Source organism: Aricia agestis, chromosome 4 (assembly GCF_905147365.1).
Source record: "Aricia agestis chromosome 4, ilAriAges1.1, whole genome shotgun sequence".
Lineage (NCBI taxonomy): Eukaryota > Metazoa > Arthropoda > Insecta > Lepidoptera > Lycaenidae > Aricia > Aricia agestis.
The window spans coordinates 9023690-9049677 of record NC_056409.1 but is presented as its reverse complement, the minus strand read 5'-3'; the positions used below and the strand labels follow the sequence as shown (position 1 = coordinate 9049677).

General features: G+C 35.2%; 1 protein-coding gene across 5 annotated transcripts in view; it reads left to right on the top strand.

Annotated features, from left to right (window-relative positions):
• The first annotated feature begins 224 nt into the window (after nt 1–224).
• The window catches only part of LOC121726692 (protein Fe65 homolog), a 59347-nt gene continuing 33583 nt past the window's right edge, over nt 225–25988 (top strand). For 2 of the 5 annotated variants that reach the window (XM_042114177.1, XM_042114175.1), the window contains exons 1-2: nt 225–430; nt 6009–6178. In XM_042114177.1, coding sequence (XP_041970111.1) covers nt 6043–6178 — 136 coding nt within the window. In that variant the 5' untranslated portion in view covers nt 225–430; nt 6009–6042. Of the gene's footprint in view, nt 431–6008; nt 6179–19235; nt 19377–25988 lie in introns of those variants that run through there. The other 3 variants (XM_042114179.1, XM_042114178.1, XM_042114180.1) reach the window with 2 other exon arrangements.

The window sequence follows — 25988 nt, the reverse complement described above, 5'->3', positions numbered from 1 at the left end:
CGAAAATTAGTAATATCAATGATGCTAATTTTATTCAGATATATTCAGAATCTATCCTAAAACATCGTTAAAATAGGGAGCGATTTCGCAAAATATTTAATTAGAATGGCTCAAAAATCTACATCTTAATGTCTGTTGTGTTAAAAACAAACAGAATCAACCCTCACAAGAGGGTTTCTGAACGCAGGGGTAGAGTCGACGCATGCGCGGCCATCATTCCGAGTAACCCCAAATCACAATCGCGAAGCAGTCAGCCACCATTTTATTTTCGTTTATTTCTATTTCTCCGTCTGTAATTCGAAAACTCTGGCGTAGAAAGTGCGAAACGAATAAGAACATTGTGCCGTGGTCATCCCGCAGGGGTCTTTTGAAACTCTTGTGCTTACGTAATATTGGTTATCTATCGAATATTGACTTCGGCTACAAAAAGGTAAGGTTTTATATATTCATATGTTTTTTAGTGAGCTCGTCGAAAACAATATCGATTTTCAATTAAATGTTACATCTCTAAACCACTAAATTAAGGGTAGATCGTAGAGTTCGTGAAAAACTCGCTTTCACATGTAAATATGAAGCTTACTTATTAAACAGTTAAGTAACAATGTTTATTTTATAATAATTGTTATATTACCAATACAAAACAATGGTAGTATTCTATCTATTAAATACACTAGCTGTATTATAAAGGTATTTAATTTAAAAAAATTTGCATCTCTCATACGTAGAGTTCTGACAAGTTACACATATGCAAAACTGTTAGGCAATAAGTAGGCTATAATATTAGTCACTAACAAATTTCTTCTACCATCCTAATACATTAAATTAGGACACATAGCAAAATAAGACATTGGTCTATATATTTTGCCTATGAGTCAAAAAAGATAATGTAAAGATCGCTTGATAGAGGCATTACGAGCAAAAGAGACAGACGATAAGTATTGGTTGAACATATTTTTCTTAGTGTAAGATTCGCAATAGTAACTAACCTAACCTTACCTACCTGAGAAAACATGATATTCTTAAAAATGTGACGTAGGTCCCTCCGTAGCTTGCCCGTTATAGCTGCGTAGTATTTTTATTAGATTCCTATGTCAATTTTACGTGCGTGATGCGTCGTAACTCTTGAGTAGTATTTTTTTATTTAAAAATATTATTAGCTATTTGACCGAGCTTTGCTCGATATTCGATAAAATATGAATAAAATGACATTTTCTGAAAATGATTCGTAGCTAGATCGATTTATCGCCCCCGAAACCCCCTATATACTAAATTTCTGAGATTCCATTTATATATATATATTTATATATAAGAATTGCTCGTATAAAGATATAAGATATTATGTAGCAAATAAAGTTTATCACGTTTTATATTCAATATTCTAATTTCCAGTGTCATATTCAACTTTCCGATTTCTAGAGATTTTTTTTGTAGTAAGTAAGTGAGGAATAATTTTTTATCACCTACTAAAAATCCTTTTCTCTCTAATAAACACTTTGCTTAACGTAGAAAGTCCTATAAAATGGCCTCTTTAAATCTCGTTATCGTGTTTCTTCGAGAAAGTAGAGCAGACCTTAGAAAATACACCTAATTTCTTATTAGAGCGGTCTAACATGACGCATACATTTCTAGGTTACGCTGTAAGGCATTACTGTTCCTCGAAGGTTTTTTCAATTAAAAGGCTTGACATAGAAAACTACTATGTATATTTATAACATTCCTCATATTTAAATATTAGAAATTTATTGTTACATGCTCGTCAGTTACTTACGAAAAAATTATTTGAAAGCCCTACACGTTGGGTCATGATTGATTATTGATTGCCATCCTGGTTGCACAGCTAGTCAGTCCACAGTATGCATGTGTCGTCGATCATGGGCAATTAATGACGAATAGCCCCCTATAGTTTCGTAATCGCCCGTCCATCGTAGGGCAACTGAAAAGTCATGTAAGCATAAATAATTTGAAACGAATGGACAAAAACCGCAGATTGCTAAAATTGGTAGGACCATCTATTTGTTTAATAATATTATCATCGTTATTATTTAAAGAAGTTGAAACAAGCATCAGTCATTAAAACTACGTGCAGCTTATGCAAACTAAAATCACTTCGAGTTAACTAGAGTGAAGTCGGCGGCGGAACGTTCATTAACACCACCGGAGTGAAGTTCTCTTCAATTCAGCAATAATCCGGCAAGGAGCGAAGGCTTTTATCAGGAGAGGTCTCCACAGCCGGCGGAGTTGAGAGCGCACTTGACACTAAAGTGCTGGCTGGAACCGCTGCAACGCATTTAATTATCACTTTTATTAACGCCTTTTCTTTTGATTTTGAGTATTTCCTTAATGATTCTGCTAGAAAAATAATGATAGAACGAGTTGTAATGTAAGATATTATATGGATTGATTTAGAAATTCATGGAAACCCTAACAACAATGTGATGGCGAACTTAAAAAATCCTGAAGAATAATTCTCCGAGGCCCCTCAAAATGTGGTCACACGCTCTTTACTACTACCCTAATAAACATACAGCATTAGGACCAAACGCACGTTATTCCTCATTTATTTAAGTTCAATAAAAAACATCTATAATTTTTTATAGTTTTTGTTTAATGGTTAATTCAATGTCGAAATCGGGGGCAAAATCGGTGTTCTCCGCGTGTTACACTCTGTTCGCGCTTACGGAAAGCTTTAATAACTTTTGTATTCTATTCATTAGCATAAAGTGTGATACATCAAAATAATCTAGATTAACTGGGCTACCTAATTCCTAAAATAAAGAATGTTATACCTTAAGTTAAAAAAGTTAATAGGCATAACGTCTGTGTCACACGATTTTGCTAGTTTCACGAGCGGGTAATAAAACTGCACCTATCTTCCAAACGCGATGACTTGTGGTTACACGTTTTAGCTGCACCAACGCTCAGTGTCTTTCCAGCATCAGTGCAGGGGACTCAAACCCTCGTTGCTTCAAAACAAAGAAAATATAAGATATTCCTTAAAAATTTTGTGGTCGCTGTAGTCACGTAACTTTTGCGAGCATGTTTTGAATGATAATAATTTATAATTATGACACTCATATCAAATTAAGGAATAAAGTGTATGATCGAGATTATTTCCTAGCAGTTTGTTTGTTTATTTACCTATCACTTTAATCATAATTCTAAAAAAATGTAAAATTTTCGTAATTTTCGTGGCACAATTTTCGTGGATTTTCACCCATGAAAGTTACCTAGTGATCTACGAAAGCTACGTAGGCTGTTTTGTACACCGTTTTCCTATGTGAATTGGCTATAGTATAGTATTTCCAGCTATGGTTTTGGTACCCAGAGGCCAGAACTAATTTTTCACTCTACAAGCTTTTTTTGAAAAACAAAACATATGTGGCTTTATACATCAATCTACCTTCTGATCTTTTCCCCAAATATATCGAATCTGCTTCTAATCTAGTGGATTTACCTGAATATCAGTATTTTACATGAACAACTGATATTACATCCTCAATCCAAATGCAATGCGATACGATACTCAGACGAGAGCGACCGAAGAGGGCCCTCGTATATATCCCACAAACTGAATCGAAGAAAATATTATGATCTTGTGTCCTATATCTCCATATTTAGTTGAAAACCCCCTTATATGACCTCCTAAATCACTTATTCTTCACGAACTTCAAATAAAATCACCTGAACCTCGAAAAAATCACAGCTTTTCAGGACCGGTTACTTGAAAGATTAAGCAACAAATTAAAGCTCCATGCTCTTTAATATTGTTGACCTTTATAAAAACTGATTAAATAAATAATAATTTATTTTATTTTTTAAGGAAAAAAAGATTTCAATCCATATTTTGTTCCGAGAAAATTCAATCGTAACTTTCGTGGAGTTTGTCGCAACTTTCGTGGGGACCGAAATTTCAAATTTGATTATCTCAGTAGTTTATGGACCGATTTACATGCCTTAAAGATCGTATTTATTATCTTTAGAGCACCTTAAAGGTATTTGCATTTGTTTAAAGATAACTCGAAAATAAAAAATTCCCACGAAAGTGACGCGGAGAATCATTTTTGAAGAATTACTCTGAAATAAAAACAATGTTTCTACGACGTCTAAGCTATACACAGATTATTAGGATAACATAAAATATTCCGATTCGGATAATAAAAAAATTTCGGACGCGTGCTACGTGTTCAAAACTTTATCCATTTCTCGTGTCTACCGTGACGGTGGAGGAGTTATGGAGGGTACAAAGCGATGTGGTCTCCGAGACCCCGCGGTACATCACCGTGACTAACGGCCGCGAGACGCAGACGAGGGTTAAGTGAAATATTATGATTACAACCCTGCTTCTAATGTGGCTTAATTAGACGCAACCTACGCCTACAAATACCGTATTTATAGGAAACGCGTTGGTACAACAACTTGAAATATATATTATATAAAGTATAAAGGCCCCTCTGACCTCTACACGTTCGGCAACGACAACGGTAGAGAATTAGATAATTTCCACCACGACTGCGAAGCTGTCTAGTGCAAACGTGCGTGGTCTATGAATAACACCGACGTTACTCATAAGTCGGCACTACATAATTATAGGTGAACGCGTTGGCCGGCGCGTTGGCCGGCGCGCTGGCCCAATGTGTAGAACAGGCGAAATACCTACCACCAACGCGCGAACGCCCGTTCTACACATTGGGCCAGCGCGCCGGCCAACGCGTCGGCCAACGCGTTCACCTATAAATATGTAGTGCCGACATTAGACGAATATGACCACACGTTTGTAACTCCTTGTGTTAGTCCATCATAATCATTAGCCAACCCGTAAAGCCACATGAGATAGACATTTATCAAAAAATACACTCGCCATAGTAAAAGAATTGTGTCAGGCGATCGAGTGTTTGCGAAGTGAACGTTGGCCGTAAACAATAAACCTCTTTGACAAAAGGTGTTTACACACCTTCGTGTTGACCCTCCGACCTCACCCACGACACTAGTGCTCAAAGGGGGAATTTAACGATTTTATTATTTACATTTACACTAAAACAAGTACTTTAATCAAAATAACGAGGTGCGCAATTTCAAACAAATGAAGTTTTGTGCCTCGATTCGTGGTTATCATCATAATATTATGTCTTGATAATTTATTGTCTTCGAAAACATTGCTTTTAATAACATTATTGTTTTCTACAATACCCATGTCGCATAGTTATTTACTTAAACCATTTGAAAGCAACGGGCATTTAGCAGTAATGGTTTTTTGTTTCTCTACGTAATTAGAGTTAGTAGAATAATTTATTTTCAAAAATAATGGGAACCTTTATCCTTATTATACTGGTACCCAACCATAATCCTTATAATTCTGGTACCAGGTGGTAAAAGAAGAGAAAACATGATTATGAAAAACATTAGGATTGTAAGTTTTTTTGTAGTGGGGTTTAGTCCATCAGAGTGTTTACTTGACGCTTGCCATCAAAGAGACAATTCTTGTTCTTATTATAACTAAAAATCTCGTACGGATTTTTGGGCTTTTCAATTTACGGGATTAGAGGTACGACTATCGGATCCTTAGTGGTAAGCATCAAGTAAATACTAAATACCCCGATGGATCACTCTACAAAGGACAATACCTACTGGCTTTTTTTAAGTTCTAAAAATCTTCCTCTTCCTTCATTCTTTCTTTATTTATACCATTTATACTCGTACCCCAATCCCAAACCTTCCTCATTAATCGAAACAAGCACCGCCATTTCCATGCTAACCCTGAACAAAAATATCATCGTACTAATACAAGGGTTCCCAAACTTATTTTGTCTATGCCCACTTTGAGAAAAAAATATCTTTTAGTGCCCCCATTGTTTAAATTCAAAATGTATCCATATGAAATAAATCACCCCCAAGCCTTTCTTTTCGTATTTTCTGGGTCCCACAGCGCTCTCCTTTAGACCTTCAGCGCCCACAAGGGGGCGTTATAGCCCACTTTGGGAAAGACTGTACTAATAGAATATCGTGTGCAGGTACAGCGCGATGCGCGTGGTGTCGCGCTAGGGGATGCTCTGCGGCGCCATCTGGTCCGCCGCGCCGGTGTCCCTGCGCGGGCTGGCGCCGCCGCTGCCCGCGCGCACACCCATCCTCGCGCAGCTCGTCATGCACGCTCTGCATGCGCACGATGACTCCAGCTTCATAGGTGAGTGACTTGTCAATATTAGTTGAAGACGTGAATGGAAGAACCAGATAACTAACATTTTATAACATAAGGACAATTGAGTACTCATTTTTAACCTTATAATTTAAACAAACCTTGTAACTTATCTACTTCATTATCGAGCTTATACATCTAGCTTTATTTAAAATCCACATTTTTTATTTCAAATCATTTTCCCCGCCCAAAGGTCTACAATAATGAAAAAACCCGGACTTTTTTTAACTGTTATTTACCTGCTTCTTCTGCTCATGTCTTCGTTAGAAGTTAGAACTTAGAACCCGACCAGAGATGACTAAAAATACTACCCAGAGTACGACGCTACTACAGAGACTTATGACCGTCTTTGTATTATATATTTTCGCTTTGATAATTTAATTAATTTATAATCTGGTGCCAACTGCCAAGTTGACTCTAGGGAGTAAAGAACAACGGAGATCCAACTTTTGTTATCATTTAAAATTTTGATAAATAAGGTGTGCCCTTACATAATTAATATTTATAAATATCTTTAGCATTTACCTACCGTATGAGCTTTAAATATCAAGGCGAGTGAGAGCTCTTCAGGCGCATTCTCCATTGATTATATCTACCGTCCTTGGGCTGCATACATTTATAGTTTCAAGTTTACAGTTTATGGAAACAGAATAGTTAATCAAATAAAATTTTATGATTTCTTACTTTTTATACCAACACAAATCAAATAATAGTCTAGAGATGCAGATTTTGGTGCTCAGTAAAGATGTGTACTTAGTAAGTATTTCTTCTATTTAATTTTTTTATTGATAACCTGAAACAAGGTTACACAAACGCAATAATCTGATCATAACTTTAATTACTTTAACCTGAAAACTAGTACAGAATACTTAATCCAATTTCTTTCAGCGAATTCGGGTCTCAAAAGTACTGAAAGCCAACTGAAAACTTCTATGAGACATTAGTTCAAATGGGTCACATAAAGCCTTAGCTGGCGGCAGTCCAGAACGTTCTGAAATTTGGAACGAATATATTATGAAACGCGAAGTAAAAGCGGCTTCCTAACGTTCTCGATGCGCCGTCAAACATGAAGATGCCCATGATTTTGATGATTTCGAATCGCACTTAATGAGATTTCATTGTAATGCAATTAATCTTATTAGCCATGGTTACGATAATCCGGTACGTACCATGATGAAGTCCCAAGATATTGAAATTACTAAGGGCCTGTTTCACCACTTCCTGATAAGTGCCGGATAGGCTATCCACAACTTATCTGACAGATAGAGTGTGGAGTATATAATGTTTTGTTTTTAAAGGCTTTGTTGATGGGTTGCTATATTTACAATATTAACAAAGTATAAAATTAAGTCAATTCATAGCATACCTATATTGCCTATAAAATGCTACCAGAAGCGCTAGCAACAACACTCATTCTGTAGTTTAAAGACAGCTACTTCAATGAGCAGTACCTACTTGACAGACCGGACTTACAAAAAGGAGAGTTTATTCATAATAGCTCTACCTGGTTTGCGCATGTCGCGATTTAGGTTACTATGTAGTACATGCTTTGATTTGCAATTCATTTCCCGATTTTAGTATGGAGATACTTTGAGTCCCGAGAAAGGGTACAAAGAGCAGAAAAATATACAGTTAAAAAACAATTCGTGCGCAGAGCTCCAGGCAACTAGTTAAGAGTTAAGGTGCAAAACAACATAAAATATGGGTGCGATGTTATTCAGTACCGTGCCTTATGCTTCGTGGCGCCGAGATGTCTGGCGATACGGTTCGCGTGACCCGCCGCCCGTTTCGGCTGAACCATGTTATTTGTATTACTAATAACATCGATCAAACCGCACAATTGATTTTTATGCTAATAACATTAGGCCCACCTGGCGTTTTCATACATGGTAATGGGCCTATAATGGTAATGGGAGCTTATTAGTCGTTGGTTGGCTTTACCTCAACGGTAGTCTCTATCTTCCTTAATGGTGGTGGTTGGTTGATCTACCTCTTTGGTACTCTTTTTTCTACCGCCCCAATTTCCGAAGGACTAGCTCGACCACTAGCGCGAGGTGGTCACAATCTAGCATATATAGACAACTTCTATGGTGTACACCACCATTCTATCTACCCCTAGTGTACAGAGTGGTCTCTATCTACTCCTATATTGTTGCAGCTTACTAAGCACCCCAAGTAGCGTAGTAACGTGATAATACTCTACATACTTTATGGTGCTCAGTGTAACTGTAGGTACTTCTATAGACTTTCTATAGACTTTCTTCTGGAGACGACCTCTGTGGCTCAGTTAATCCGAAATTAAAAAAAAAGAATCTCGCCGATGGAACAAAAAGTTTTCAATGTTCCTGGGTGGATTTGTATTAATAATAATTTGTATGTATGATATAATAAAAATCTTAAATAATAATATTATAATCTATAATATTTAAAACCTATTAAATATATTTTCGTTGTCTGGTACCCGTAACACAAGTCCTTCAGGTACTTAGCACGGGGCTAGACTGACGTGGTGTGAAGCGTCCATAGATATTATATTATTATTATTATTATAGTGCATAGTAGGCCTCTATGAATAATCTGTAAGCATGTGCATGTTTATTAGTTAGTTAAAACAACTCTGTTATTGGCACTATAAGGTCCGAACTAGGGAATGCAAATCTCGCGAGATTAGGGCTCAAGCGAGATCCCGCGAGTTTATGAATACAATACTGCGAGATCTCGCCAATTTAGAGATCTCACGAGATTAGCAGTTTGGTGGGGTTTTTTGCAAATAAAAAAGTAATAAATATAATAAGTATTATAAGATTAACATTAATTTTCACGATTTTTTCAATAGAATTTTATGCATCAAACATTTTTTGATGTATCTGTCTATAATTTTTAAGTAGTAAACTTTGACATACGTATCTACTATCAATCAAATAACAAATGAAAGAAACATCAGTCTTCTCTTCTAATGCGCTTTTATAATTTTGGACGTAGCGGTAATAATATCGTGGACGTCCGCGGTAAAACGATAACATAGGGAAGTAAAATGTTTGGAAATAGATGGAGACGCTTTTTTTCCGTTGACGATAACTTTTTAACGTGCACGTTAGAGGACATCACAACCTTTACACTTCTGAACAGCACAAAACGTCCGCGGTGCGTAAAATCAAAAGGACATTTAACGTACACCCAACGTTTTATCGTGGAAGTCAGCGTCTACGATAACGTGACGTCCAGAAATATAAAAGCGCACTATCAAACACAAATCTTTTAGTAAAAAAATAGTTCTTTTATAACTAACAAAACAACGAGAAGTCAAAATTCAGGACCTAATTGAGAATCACAGTGCACAGTTGCTTGGGCCAGCTCCTCTTTGTTTTGACTCCGTGATCGCATCTCCGTCCGTGTCATTCCGCGCTTCAAATAAGACGCTTTTATGTTCAAGTGTAATCTCGTCAAACTCGCGAGATCTCGCCTTTTTTTCGTCCGAGATCAATCTCGCTAAAAAAGGCCGATATCTCGCGAGAACGAGATTGCATTCCCTAGTCCGAACAGAGTTCTATTATCAGTGTCCCTAATTAAAAAATCTAAGATGTCAATAATAATAGGAGAACTGCTAACTGAGGTGTTTTAAATGTGACATGTTGAGTAATCGGTCGGTTAAATATTATATTGGCAACAGATTAATGGCCCCAGCAGGACATAGCTTGACAATTTAACAGATTTGCTATTATTGGAATGTCCACAGAATTTCATAAATAAGTGTCTAATTTATTTGTATGTATAAAACATTTTCGAAATATTGCCACTTCTTGTATCTGAAGTTTACTTTGTTGTAAAGTCTAAAAATATCAATATGTATAGATGTGATAAACATTTCGCTAAAAAAAAAAAGTTTTGTTAAAAATCTTACTGATTCAAAAATATTAAGTTATATCTGGAGATATGATTTCAACTAAAAGTCAATAGCGGGCTTTCACTATTACAAAGAGAATATTAAAAAATAATAATGAAATATAAGATAATATAGTTAATTTTAGACAAATATTGTACCCCAAATAAGTGTCCTGAATATCTGTAATATATTTAGAATATAACCTTAGGAGCACTAAGGTCAGATAGCTATCACTCGACGTTTACAGAGCTTCCAAGGACAAGATGATAAATAGACCTTGTCACATGCAACTTAATAATTTTCTACGCAATCCTAATAAAGTGACTGTCTTCTGTTTTCTTTCACTTCATTTGTTAAAATAGCACCACTAACAGCGCCACTCGGTGACATTTAATGTTCGCTTAACTCCATTTGCAACAACAAATTTAGTCTTTCAGCGCTGCTACTTTCACAGTGAACTCTCTATAAGGAACACATACACACCCTAAAGTATTGTCACATAGTTTTGTTACACCTTGTATATTCTGTCACTCTTCATTAAATTAAAGTTAAGTAATCATTTGTCTCGGAGTGCGGTCGTTAAACTCTACGTTGACGCTAATTATAATAATTATTATTAACAATATTGCTGGTGCATTATTTAGTATGTTCCTAAACCACTTGAAAGACAGTAAGTGTAAATATTCTTATCCTATGTAGTGAGAGAAAAAGTGGCATTCGAAATATTTACAAGAAGGACCTCATAAAAATTTAACTAATCTTTCCCTTAAACGAAAACGTATCATAAATATTAAAGGTTAAGATTATATTTCGATCAGGTCAGGTTGTTTATAGGCCAGTGGGAAATACGGTTGAGTCACTGCTGAAAACTGAAGTGCGTCATAACCTACGCGGCGCCATTCACAGTTTTCTTGGAAACGTAGCTTATACAGATTTTATTGTGATTTGAATATCATGTGATTGTGTGTACAATTCACAAGTATTAAAAGCCAATATGTTACCCGAAAGAAATAAGTTTACAACACGAAAACCCTACATTTTCTCCATAAACTGTCCTATTTCCTTATATGGGACTCAAATTAGCTCTATATCGATCTAAAACAATTGAGTACGACAAACGACTCTTGTGAAAATGGTCCATCATTTTCACGAGCGCATCTTCATTAGCATAAATAAATAAAAATCGGCCAAGTGCGAGTCGGACTCGCTCACGAAGAGTTCCGTACTGTTATAGAGCAAACATAGACCAAAAATATGTGTTGATGAAGGAGCCCCCCTTATTTTTTATTTTATTTTAATACTATTCTTACATATTGAAGTAGACATAATATAATTAAGCTCTTTTTAAAAATATCAAGTGCCTACCTGTTGCCATTATTGATATCGAGCAAAAAAGGCCAAAAATATCACGTTTGTTGTATGGGAGCCCGCTTTAAATATTCATTTTATTTTGTTTTTTGTTGTTATAGCGGCAACTGAATATACACAATCTGTGTAAATTTCAGAACTCTAGCTATAGCGGTTCTTGAGACACAGTCTGGAGACAGACAGACGGACAGACAGGCTGACAGACAGACATCGAAGTCTCATGAATAGGCTCCCGTTTTCACCCTTTGGGTACGCAAACTACCTACCTACCTACCTTTTGGGTACCTAAAAAAGACAGAACCATGGACCTATAACTAGAGCAGTACATTGTCGTGAATTAGTTGCAATTTAAGATCACCATCAGTTTGCGAATATCTGCTTAGGGCCGCCATTACACTTTTGTTGCGTTTGGGTGCAAGGTTAATATAGGTGTTAGTGGTTGCCGGCATTAGCATTCATTTATGCAGGCGTAAAAAAGTTAACACATAATTTGCGCATATCATTAATATAATTTGCCTAATTTCGATCAAAGATTTCACAAAGTTTTCGTCGTTATAATTATGCTGAGGTTTTAAAGATGGCCTAAAAATTTTGACGCTCGTGTGTTTACACTACTTAATATAAGAAAGTAGGTACTGATTAATTATGAGTACATGACGGGGTTTACTTTCGCTTATTTTTTCGTGGACAGAAAGTATTTCAAAAGCAGGTTTTTAGTTTCCGGAAATCGGTAAATTCTTAATACGCTTTAAAGTCCGTGCGCTTTAAAGTCTAAATCGACAAAAATCATATGCATCTACAGAGTGTAGAAAAACAAGATAATAATACTTTAGGGTGAGTATGTGATTTTTTATAAGGAGTTTACAGTGAAAGTACCAGTGCTCAAAGAGGTTTTTTTTTGTGATTTGTAATATAGTCCCGTTTTTACCCTTTGGGAACGGAACCCTGAAAAGCTTATAATAAATGCAACCTCTGTTGATAACGTTAATTCATAAATAAATAAATGTTAATACTAAGTTCTTATCAGCTTTCATGCCATACACGTAATGTATTCGTAGCATTAGGGAAATCTGTTTACATTATACACGGCCAGTTCCTTGCTCCGGATATTAGGGAGTCGTTCACCCTAGTTTTTGTATGAGAAAAAATAAGAATAAAACCTTGTATTTCTGGGTTTCGTACAAAAATCTTGAAATCTTGTAAACTCTACATTTTAATTATTACTTATTATTAAAATAGTCAGGTTTTTGAAGTACCAATATCGCTACAGCTAGACATCTGAAATTTTCACATGTTATATTACTGTTGCCGCTATAACAACAAATACTAAAAACAAAATAAAATAAATATTTAAGGGGAACTCCCATACATTAACATGATTTTTTTGGCCTTTTTTTGTAGCAGGTAGGCACCTGAAATACTCACAATATTATTAATAATATTTGTAAGTACTTTAATATTTAATAATCAAATTAAAATAAATTAAATATTTAAGGGGGGACTCCCTTTTTAGCCAACTTTCGCTCAATGGTACGGAACTCATCTTGCGCGAGTGGAACTCGCACTTGGCCGATTTTTTTATGACAAGTAGTTGGTTGTATGAGAAAAAATATGACAAGATTCATTTGGCTATGTAAGTATGTATCAAGTACAAAACTTATAACTCTACAATCTACATATTAATTTAAAATCGGAAAAGAACGATTTTCTAAGGTACCAAAATCTAAATATATTAGCTGTCAAACTTATTTAATTATTACCACTTAACTTTAATTTAATAAAGACTATAACATAGCCCAATAAATTAGTAATAATTATTATTTTTAACAAAAAATTAAAACCGACTTCCAAGGTAAAAACAATAATAATATGAACTAAAAAGTATTAAATAGGTAACTCTTACTCTTTAATATTGCCTTTTTCAGAATTCGTCTAAATCTCAACTATTTCTGTACATTACTACTGCAGTCTTCATTACTTCTAAGTCGGACACAGCGACCCATGGTATAATTATGTTTGTGATGATGATGATTAATCAAATTGATATATTGGCTTATGCTTTCAGTAGTTTAAACAACGCTGAAATCCCCGAACCTGTATCTATAAGGATTTAAGAGTTCTGTTGGGTACCTCCGGATCCAGGGTTCAACCTGGTGTGAAATCTTACTTTTTGGTAGCATTAACCTCAAATGCTTCAGAAAAAGTCAAAATCACTATATATGCTTCCATACAAATTTCAAGGAGTCTTTGTGAACATGGTACCATATTCGAGCTAAACCCTATACAACACAAAAATAATTTTGAAAATCGGACCATAAACGACTGAGTAGTCGTTGAACATACAGAAAAAAAAAAGATACATACAGCCTAACGTATTACCTCCTCATTTTGGAATTCGGTCAATAATCATATCAAACTCTCCAATTATGGTTATCAATTATCATTAAATATGTTATCTCTCGTATGGCCGTAAGTTTTGGAAATCTCATTGAAAATTTAATTTTTCTTGTTTGAAACAAAAACACGTTTGACGATACAATTAAATCGAAATAATAAGTACGGTTTTCGAGTTACTGAAATCTAAACACAAGTCCGGGAAACTTGTACTATTTAAGGTGAATATATTGATTTACTATTAAACTCAATTTGATGGTGGATCAGTAAATAGGCCAACAAGGACATCATTTATTCATCCAAAGTTTACCGCGGGCTACAATTTACAAATGATGTACCCGTTTTGTAGAAAATTTTGTGAAACACATTGGAAAAACACAATTTTCTCTCGTTGAAAAGGTTGTACCTCGTTAAATGTAACAAAAATATTTTTTCTCTATTTCTCAATGATGAGTATCTTCTTTAAATACAATAATCAAGTTCGTGACGACCTAGACATCTTAACAATTTACCTAACATTGATTAGCTAATCGAAATCAATATGAGATATCACAATGATAAAATATTGAATTATTAAAGTTGTATGACGTAACTTTTTAAGAATGATATCTGATTTGAGTAATAAAACTAGTCATTAGAAATACTCTTTTTAGAAACTTATTAAGTTACATTTAATACAAACGCCTCCGTGGTCTAGTGGTATAGAGCGCGGCGGAGGTCGTGGGTTCGATTCCCGCGTTGTAAACATGTTATTTCCAAGTTTATCACTTGATTGTCTGACAAGTAAGATGATCCATGCGTCGGATGGGCATGTAAAAAGTCGGTCCTGCGCCAGATCTCTCCGGTCGTGTCGGTCTTCCGTCCCACTGGGTAATGAGAGTAAAGGAATAGAGAGTGCTCTTGTGTACTGCGCACACACTTAGGCATTATAAAATTACTCCTGCGTAGCTGGCCTAGGGATTCAATGAAACCGGCCACCGTCATCGCAACCGGTGTGGGAGCTATTATTTTCATTATTAAGTTACATTTCTTTAATGTCAGGCAAACATTCTCTTTATATATACGAGTATAAATATGGTTCGTGTCGTGGTTTGAATCCTAGTACGGTAACAGTAAGGTATTTTTTACGTCATTGTGATTGTCCTATTGTGTTCCTCTGCATTTCAATAGTTCTCATTAACAAGCTCAACTGGTAGAGCCGATAGTTGCCAAATAATTGGGCGCTATGTCGGTTGCAAAAAATAGTACCTGAGGTTTGCTAAGGTATGCAGATTTCCTCACGATGTTACATTTGCAGCGCCAAACTTATTAACATACTAATGATACAAATGCAACTAACGCACGAACACGTCAGCATCATTATTGCAATTTTCCGATTTGTTAGTAAATTGGTGGTTGAAGTAGAATGTTTGATACTTAAATATCAAACGATTCAGTTAGCCTCCTTCCAAACTATTTTAGTATATAAATCTTTTTTTCTGTATTTGAAAATTCAATCTGAAATTATCGCAAACACTATAAGCACCTATTAAAATGTTCCGCTTTTACAGAAAAATACAGATTTAAAATTCGAATGGATGTTTTGAATTTTGTGTAGAATATTTCCCTAGGAACAGACAGGAGTGTGCAGTTCAAATACCACAAATACTCGAAGAAACGGACAGCTGCAGTCCGCAACGGAAATCGCAAAACATTCGCTCGAATAAATGGTATGGTACCTATTTCTGCTATATGTGTAATGTGTGTTACATTTTATGGGTTACACTGGGGTTACACGGTCACTGGGGTTACACGGTTAGTCTGGCATCAGTTCAGACCCGTGTAACCCTAGTATCAGGTTAGTTTAGATCAGCAGTTCTCAAACTTTTTTGCTAGCGAAACAAGGGTCAAAGGTATCCATCAAAGGATCCTCTAAAAACATGTTTTGTCTTTAAATTAGTTATCGCCATGCTGGTCTGATAATATATTTAAAAAATATCTCTCTGACGATATATCTAAAAAAGATTTATATATCGTTCGCGGATCCACTACAAGGCCTTTGCGGAGCCCTTGGGCTCCTCGGAGCTCACTTTAAGAATGGCTGGTTTAGATAGAATATATTTGCTAGAACTAACAGTCTGTATGAAAGATCGGAGAAATTAGAATAACGAATTCTGTGGGAGAAGGTGTGGGTAGAGCTTTACTGATTCCTTGCAGCTCGAGCGCAGTGTATAAATACAATTTACAAGTACTAAGTAGGTACATAATGCAGAAAGCAGACAAATTTTTCAGCTGAGTATTCGTAACGCTTTTTAAACCTATTTGTTGTGACTATCCTGTAATAATATTTGATATCTGAAAACGTTACTGTTTTATTGCTTCTTTAGTTTTTATTATTCGTAGTGCTTAACATATTAAGATGCTGTCATTTTAATACTTATTTTCGGTAACGTTAAGAATACGTAATTAATTATTGTTGTATCTTAATCCACATTGCGCTGCAGTAACTACTGTGCACCATAATTTAGCAGTGTAGTAACGAGCTATGTGCAGTAGAGCACGCCAGACGCCTTTACACAATGCATTGTGTAATTTGCCTTGTTTTGGCCAAACGCACGCATAAGTAGCTACTGCTCAATTCGTTTATTACTATTTAATTAGTTACTTGGTATAAGATATTGATTGCTGTGTGTTTATTATGGATGAAATTAAATGTGAAAAAAAAAACGGATTATAACAATGTTATCAGATTAGGTTCAACATAGAGCTGCATAGATAATTATTTATTACTGCATCTAAGACCTAAAAGTACTTATTTGAAAATTTAAGCTAGTATTTCATCATGATATAGATAGTAATAATGATTACAGCCAGTAATTAACAGGTCCTAACAAAAAATAGAACTAGGCCTAATTGTGTTCTAATTAGCGTTTTATCTTGCTAAGATACCTCATTTGTTGTAAAAATAAAATTAAGTTAATTTAAGTAAACCTTGATATTCAGCGTTTATTTGTTTAATAATATAGTTTATATCTTGTAAATATTACTTTTATTTCAGTATGTACTTACTTTGTAGTGTGTGTATCGCCTCCCTCCTATATAAGTTAGGTTAAGTAATTAATAAGTTCAGTCATTAGACATATTTCGCGAAGACAACTCTCTTTTATTAGTCTCCCCGAAGCCTGCACATTGCATGGCGACCCTGCCATTTATCACCAACATTTTGATGGAAACACAAAAACTAACCTTCGCTCGACAGTTTTAATTAGCATGCGTATGGATGTGAAGGATTTGCGAAATGAGTAGCACTTTCAGTGGGATCAACGACCTTTTGACATTTGCATGTTCTCTACCTGTTCCAAAGAAACCTTTTCATACGTGCCTTACTTAGAAGTGACGTTTCACGAATAGTAATGGGCTTTTTTGATTTCGGAGTTTGTGTTGACTCATCGTATCTAATTAATTCTTTTCTTGTTGAGAGTGAGTTATGGTTTTTATAAAACATAATGCTATGCGATGGAACTGCGTTCAAATAACCAAGATTCTTACAGAATATCTAGGAGTAGTACTACATAATTGAAGACTGTTAGAAACTAACTAGATTACTTAATATATTGAATATCAAAACTGTTAAATAATATAAAACCATTTTTTTTAGTTTTTTTTCTATAATCACTAAGGATATACATTATACATAGGTACTATGACCACAATATACTAAAACTGTGCGCACGATATTACTACTTACACTTACTTTTCCACAGTGTCCCTATGGAATTCGCTCGATCTCTCATCTCGATCATATTTCGAACGATGAACTGCCATAATTCCAATGAACTTGAAAAGTAATATACTTAATTCCAAAGAAAATATAAATTCTTTGCGTTGAAATATAATTTCTATCGTCGTAATACTGAAATATTCGAACTGAAATTTTAAATTACTAGACCTATCTCCGCAAAAGTTGGTATTACTTACTTAAAAATAGAATGTTAATTTTTATTGGACGTCATAAATTATAATATCTAAGCTACTTATTACTTAGGTTACAATATAGTATAATAGTAGGTAAACTGGAAATATAATGTGCTGCAGTAACAAAACTCCTCATTTATTATTTTAACTTTGTATGTAGGTAAAGTATAATACTTATTTCTGATGCTATTCAAATTTTTCTGAGGACTTTTTGTTAGTTTCTAAGCAAAACTGCTGAACAGATTTTATTGAATTAGAATTCAAATTAGAAAATTTAAGAAGATTAATGGCCTGTTTTACCACTTCCTGATAAAGTGCCGGATAGGCTATCCACAACTATTTTGACAGATTCTCCATACTCTATCTGTCAAGTGGTGGATAGCCTATCCAGCACTTATCAGAAACTTAGAGTTTGGAAGTTTTGGAATAACACATACTTCTTTTCGGTATGCTTTCTACTGTACATATTGTCGGATCCTCGGAAAAATTACTAGCTTTTGAAAAGATATCCTACAACATTACAATATGATGTAAAGCTAAACTCCAAATGGAGCAATAACCATCGTGTGGACTGCAAAACTGACAGCTCGAAGGCTCGCTTCGAGCCGGCTCGATGGAATTAAATATGTCAAATATGTCAATTCCTTCGATTCGGAGTAAAACTATCGAGCAAAACCGTATGTGAGTACTTAGCATTAGAAGCTGACCTGTAACGCACATAATGCTTATGGAATGTAGGTTGATTGTCTATGCGAAGCCTCACGTAGCTATTATACAATTTGTAAATCCCCCGGACTCGTCCGAGCACAGATTATCCTAGCTGTCGGCTAGATCAATATGCGCTGTGGCCTGAATTATCTGCACCTGTCCTACTGAATGCGTTCCATTATAGTTATACAGAAATAGATAAGAATCACATAATGGCCAGGTCCAAAGAGGTTTATTTTTTATTTTTAAAGTCTCAACATTTTGTAATTATTAACGTCTGTGAGTCATTTTGTAACCCTGCACAGACTGACCATATTATAGGGAATGTTCTTTTTTATTTTGTATGTCTGTTGCAGGTCACTTCCCATGAGTATCTTAATTACTTCTCCGAAAATATTCTCACAAAAAGGTTACATTATCTCACATATTCCAAATTCAATTTTAAATAAAAAACGTTAACAGTCTTAGAAGTGAGCTTACAATGAAAATCGTGCAGATTTTTCTACGACATTCGCAAGATTAACGCATCTAATAAAACTAAAAGTAGAAGTGCAATAAAAGGGCAACGTAACAAATGAACGGCCATTCAAAGGAACGGTTATGGCCAGAGACAATAGAAACTAGGACCAAAAAGTTTTTATTATAAAATCAGCTGTGTGGAACTTTGTATGGGGAGAGTAAAAAGGGCGAGCGCCCTCTCCCCCTCCCTCTTGCCGCTGCGGCCAGTCCTCAGCCAAACGCGCGCGGCTCCGCTACTGTCTATGGTTGAATTTTTACTCTGTATTTTAGTGACATTTAAAGTGCTGCGAATGATTTTGTAATCTATATTTTAATCGTTGATACATCGAGACATCGCGTGAGGTTTTGTGTAACGGAGTGGTATTTATGAATAATTTTAAGTTTGTCTGTAGGTCAATAAGATTTTAACGAGTGTTTGTTTAACGTTTTTATTTGATTTAACGTGACTCATTGTGATTAAATTAAGTTAATTACTGTATTATAGAGTTAAAACGAGTGAGGTATTGAGCTCATTTTGTTTTTGCCGCAAAGCAGTATAATAACAATTAATTGTTAGTTAACTTATTATGCTGTTACTGTATACACTTTTTATATTTCAAGAGCTTGGAATTTAGTTTTGATATTCATGCTTCATTAATAAATATTATTACATAATACAGTGCCAACAAACTATTAACAAAGGTTTAAAAAACCTTATTCACTTACGTAAAGAACTATTGATATCAAATTAGTAAAAAATTGTTTATAGCATTAGATATTATTTAAAGTTATCATAATTTTTAATGGTAATTAATGAAAGTGAATATACTAGTTAATTTAAATCGCATTTTTAAAATTTATTATTTTTGTTGCAAAAGTTGAACAGAATTTTATGATTAAAATATGAATGGTTAGTGGTTACTACTAGAACTGAATAAAATTACAAATTAGAAATAGTAAACTTATGTTCCAAATACATAATAATAGCAACACATAGACTTGCGTAGCGCAGCGCAACGCATCGCGTCGTAGCGGTTCGTAGCATTAACCTCTACGTGCAAATCCTGAAGGATCATGTCAAAATCGTTTTATTTTTTAAAGACCTTCTTCTTAACCCTTTTATTAGTAATAATAACAAGGCTCCGTATAACCATTTCAGGTTTCTTGTCTTTGTCTGCATATAACTTTTCAACAAAGACAATGTAGAGTTTGTAGAGTTATTCGCAATTTAAATATTTTTATTAGTTTTGATTCGCATTGGTACTTTATATTTTTATTGTTTATTTGATGATACCTACTTCGCCAACAGACCATTTTATTATGTTTTCGATACATTTTCATTCGCGTTCGATTACACATATCTTCGGAAAGTGTCAAAAGAAAGTATAGTTTTGCGTAAAGACGTGAACCTGGTAAAAGCTTATGTAAACAGTTTTCGGTCATATGCTAAACATGTCGACTCACGTTATATAATTGTATCGGCTATGGAATCAATAGTTTGTATTCTCATTACAGTTCGCTTTCGTTTCGTGTTTTCTTCGTTTATGTTTATTTTATTCGATTTGAGACCGTTATCGAATTGTGAAATTGCCCTCTATTTAAATAAGGAAATACGACCATGTAATTGGCAGATGAATTTGGAATAAAAAAGTAGAGAAGGTGAAAAATAATATAGCTTGAACACCTTTAGTGCAAAAATAATGCAACTTATAACGAATCTGTATTTATCAATAAATAATTATTTGGTTAATCGTAATCTAAGCAGTTTTTATTTACATAGTTTTTAAACAAAACATTTTAAAAGTGAACCTCAGTAAAAGTACTTCAAAATGAAAGAAAAGAAAAATAAACAACTACATAATGCATACACCACTAAAGTCATGCAGCGTAAACTTATTTTATTTCTTAGAAAGTGACGTTTATGACTACGTTTAAGTGGGCGCCTTTGTGAAAATTAAAATTTCGTTTTCACGCGTTAACGGCAACAATTTCGATGAAAAATGCCGTATCATTTCTAAATAAATCAAGTTAATTATAAATAATATACTAATGATCAAAAAGCAACAAACGCCTTTTCAGCTTTTTTGTGAGTTTTGATGTAGGTAGTTCTGAGATAAAATCAAGTGCACAGTGCACACTTAAGGGATCAATGTTATTTAGCCCGGCCGCACATTGTCCGACTTCTGATCAGAAACAGTTGAATTTCGCCGGACCGCCACCCCGCACACTATCCGAAATATCCTTCCGGCGAGTTCGAGCTCACTCGGCTCAGTACAAAATGTAAGAGACAGCGCGGACGTTCAACTGTTTCTGATCAGAAATTTCGGACAATGTGCGGCCGGGCTTAGTCTGGGGTCATACATATCAAAAACCTGCATCCTAACACAAAACTAGCATGACAAATTAATGTTAATTAGGTTCACCAACCCGTAACAGCGTGACATTAACTCTAATCTTTCTGGAAAATTCAATATTATTATCAATTAACTCCAACCGTACGCATACCAAAACAAACAATAACCGCATATAAAATGTCACAGCTGGATAATACTTCCACGACAGTTCAACTTTATAGAAACGTACCGAAATCTAAATTCATCTTTTTAAGCACCCAATTATAAATGAATGATTTTTTTTAACGGGCAAAAGGCCCACCACACATTCCCACCACTGCAACTCCTATGTCGCCAGGATCAACAGTGGTATATGAGTGGTATAGAGTGGTTTAAATAAATGAATGATTGTAGTAATTATTTAATTGTTTTATAAACACGGAAATAGCACTCTAATTAATGGGAAAAGAACGTTAGTTTCAAGGTTAAAACGTAACCAAATCATGAAATACCATTCATGACTAACTTTTATATTGATCTACAGTAAAAGCATTATTTAGTAAGCAAAGTAGTTATCGTGTTAAATCTTTAATTACTTTAATTGATAGAATAAAATAATGTTAGTTCATTCGTGAAGGTTGATTATAATGTAATTCTTTTTTAATGGGCACTGGCCCCTGGCCCCTGGCCCCCGGGCCAGGACATATTTTGTTCCACTACCACGACAGAGGCCACCAACTCAGTCACGATCTCAGGGACAAGCTAAGGCTGTCAATATGTATAGACCCGCGAAGAAATTATTTAAAATAAATGAGAGGATGTCATAGATCAAAATATGGTAAAACTCATCGTACAACTCATAAACCTATAATGCTACGACAGTATATATTATAAGTCTATGGTACAACTGAATAAAGAGACAATTTCACCAGCACATTGTTGTTGACATGCACCACGTGATATTGACATGACACCTACCTATTAGAGTTGCTGTTGACAAAATTACGATGCATTATAACAAAATGTTGGTTTCGTTTATTGCTAGTTTTAGTCTACGTTTACTTGGAATTAGCACAATCGCCGTAGGGTTAAGCTGAATTTTATATACAACTCAACGAGAAAGCCTTAGAGCTTGTAGGCTGTAAGCTATAAAGTCCTAAATTAGAACATTAACTTTGCGAATGTCAATTCACGTTGACGAATAGACCACGATGAATTAGATCATTACTATCATTAAAATAATGACACCGACGGTAATGATAATGATAGGTAATGATGTATTGAGGTGTTGATGTGGCCCTGTAATTTTATACGTTCGGTTTCCTCAACGATGCTCATTACCACCAGTATTTTATATAAATGAGTTTTATTCAAACATATCGAGTAAGTGACCCAAAAGAGGGGAATGATGGATGGTTCGTAATAAATTGCGTAAACAGTATAATGATTGATCTGCCCCCCTCCCCCTCCCCCGCGGCTGTGCGTGTTACCCCCTTCCTAACCCATTTACTCTACTTACTGCTTACGTCACGATTTTTAAAGTATTCTCGATTCAATATAAAAGTTTTCCGCTCCAGATTTTAAAGAGCGACCGATTTGGGTCGTAAAATGGCAAACATTTTGCACAAACTAAAAGGCCTCATAATTTATATTTTACTTACAAAAGTAAAATGTGGGAAGTGCTGCTACTTCTTAAATATTAATTAAATAGGAGTACTTTAGTAAACAGGAGGAGACTTCAAATAATAATTTTAGGAATATTCCGGGGGCGCAATGACTGAACAAGGCATTATACAAAATAATTTTGTGCACACAATTTGGCGCGAGTATTATCTTTTATGGCGAATCTGCAGCTGAGCTCGTCCGCTCTGGATCTCCTGAATAATACACGAGTATCTGGAGCACGGCGGCCATTCAACTGCTGACAATGCGATGACGGACATCTGTTTTCCCTGTTACTATGTGTAGTTTACACTTTACATACATTACAAAATCGTGTCACGCGAACCGAGAGTAAAAATCCGAGCAATAGTCTCACACGATTTGTAAGTTGTAACATCTGTGATCTGGATATCTGAAACATATCACACAAACTACAATTTTTATTAAATTACACACATCCGAATAAATTCAGAAAATCGTTTGGAAGTATTTTTTCATACATTCAGATTTAAAGGAATACTTACTTACAAGTGACAGTATTATTTTATAATCTACGCGAACTAAGTCGTGTGTCGTGACCAAAATAAGATACTAAAATATGACTATAGAAACTTAATGACTGTCTGTAGACATAACAATAGTTAAACAGACATAGGCATAATTAATAAATCATTGTCGGCTAATGGATAAGTATGATTTAAGTCATGTCTGGATTAGTAAACAGTTGAAAAGGTGAAGGATAGTGTGGGTGGAAACCTTCGTCAGATCTGAACATAAAATAACTAATCCGTCATGCGTCGTTTCCTATCATTACCCTTGATCTACTGCAGATAATAATATGATACTTAACTAGAACAGTACTTTGTTATAACATACTAGTATGTAATAACATACTAGTTGTTGGAACTACTTGACTCTGTGTTACTTCTGTAGCCATAAAGACTTGTACACGGACATACAAGTAGTGACTCTCAAATCTCAAACACTCGCACAAGGATATTCAGGTCAAAATCAGAACTAATGTGTCACTTCACAGAAACGTTTCTCGACCTCCGTCCTACGTGTTGCCTACCACTACACTTCAGTAGTTTAATCTTGAATTTGGCCGAATTTATATCTATATCTCTTAAGTACGTAATTTTAAGTGTCAGCTGTTTAGTTTGTTTACCACGAGATCCTTGCAGCTTTTTTTTTATGAAATAAGGGGGCAAACGAGCAAACGGGTCACCTGATGGAAAGCAACTTCCGTCGCCCATGGACACTTGCAGCATCAGAAGAGCTGCAGGTGCGTTGCCAGCATTTTAAGAGGGAATAGGGTAATAGGGGAGGGTAGGGATGGGAAGGGAAGGGAATAGGGGAGGATAGGGAAGGGAATTGGGTCTCCGGTAAACTCACTCACTCGGCGAAACACAGCGCTAGCGCTGTTTCACGCCGGTTTTCTGTGAGAACGTGGTATTTGTCCGGTCGAGCCGGCCCATTCGTGCCGAAGCATGGCTCTCCCACGTATAAAATAGAGATTACAATTTACATGATTCTACAGCTATAATGAAGGAGAATATTAAAGAAGAGGCTTGTTTTACAATGTTGTTCTTCCTGCTGCATGTCATAAAGATTTTATATAGGTAAATCCTCTGTAATCTCGTAAACATTTTACGGCTTGCCTTTCAGCTTTTCAAAGCTAAGCATATCACTTTTTATGACACACAGGTCAGTGTACACATATTTAGAGAAAAAATGCATAAGAAGATCTTTTACAATAATGTTCCCACGAATGGGAAAAAATAGAATATTTGTGCAATATTAAGTACCTCAACAATAACATGTGAGAAAGATGTTTCCGAAAAATTCCTAATTTCGGTAATATTGCGGTAGATAAGCTGTTGAGACCTAATTAATAATTATAATTATTAATCATCATCATTGTTTGAGAATTGAAGTCTACAATTATTATTGTTTTGTTATTTTACGCTTACGATCTTTACACTTTAGTATATTTTATTAATTACTAATCAAACTTTAAAATGTTACAATTATTTATTAATTATTTTTATAAAAGACTAGCTGTTGCCCGCGACTTCGTCCGCGTCAGCAAAATGTGATAAATAAAGAAAAAAAAAAGAATGTTTCCCCTTCTTACACAAATAGTAACGCCAATACTGTAAAGAAAATCTTAAGGATAACGAATAAGAGTAAAATTATTATTTTTAAACAAAAATTGAAACCGACTTCCAAGGTAACGACAATAGTAATTTTCTTAAATGAACTAAAAAGTATTAATTAATAATTCATATTCTGTAGGTACTTAGTATGTCTGTTCTCAATCTTAATAATTTAAAGTCGGTACCAGTCATATTAAAAGTTGCAGTTATATTTTGTCATGGAACTGGTGATTAGATTAGCCGGTAGTTGGTACCGACTTCAAAATAATGAAGACTGAGAACAGAAATACTGAGCACCGAATATGAATTATTTAATACTTTTTAGGTCATTTATAGATCTACAAAAAAACGGTAAATTGCACATAGAAATTGCGCTAAAGTTAGCTGCTACGGAGTAAAAAATTATGAAGATTGCATACAGAAATAGTTGACGCGTCTATGTGTGTCCCAAAAAATATATCTAAACACTAAATGGGAGAGCCGTGCTTTGGCACGAATGGGCCGGCTCGACTGGAGAAATACCACGATCTCACAGAAAACCGGCGTGAAACAGCGCTTGCGCTGTGTTTCGTCGAGTGAGTGAGTTTACCGGAGGCCCAATCCCCTACCCTACCCTTCCCTACCGTCCCCTATTCCCTTCCCTTCCCATCCCTACCCTCCCCTATTAACCTATTCCCTTTTAAAAGGCTGGCAACGCACCTGCAGCTCTTCTGATGCTGCGAGTGTCCATGGGTGACGGAAGTTGCTTTCCATCAGGTGACCCGTTTGCCCGTTTGCCCCCTTATTTCATAAAAAAAAATAGCAACAAAAGAGTTTTGAAAATCAGTCAACAAACGGTG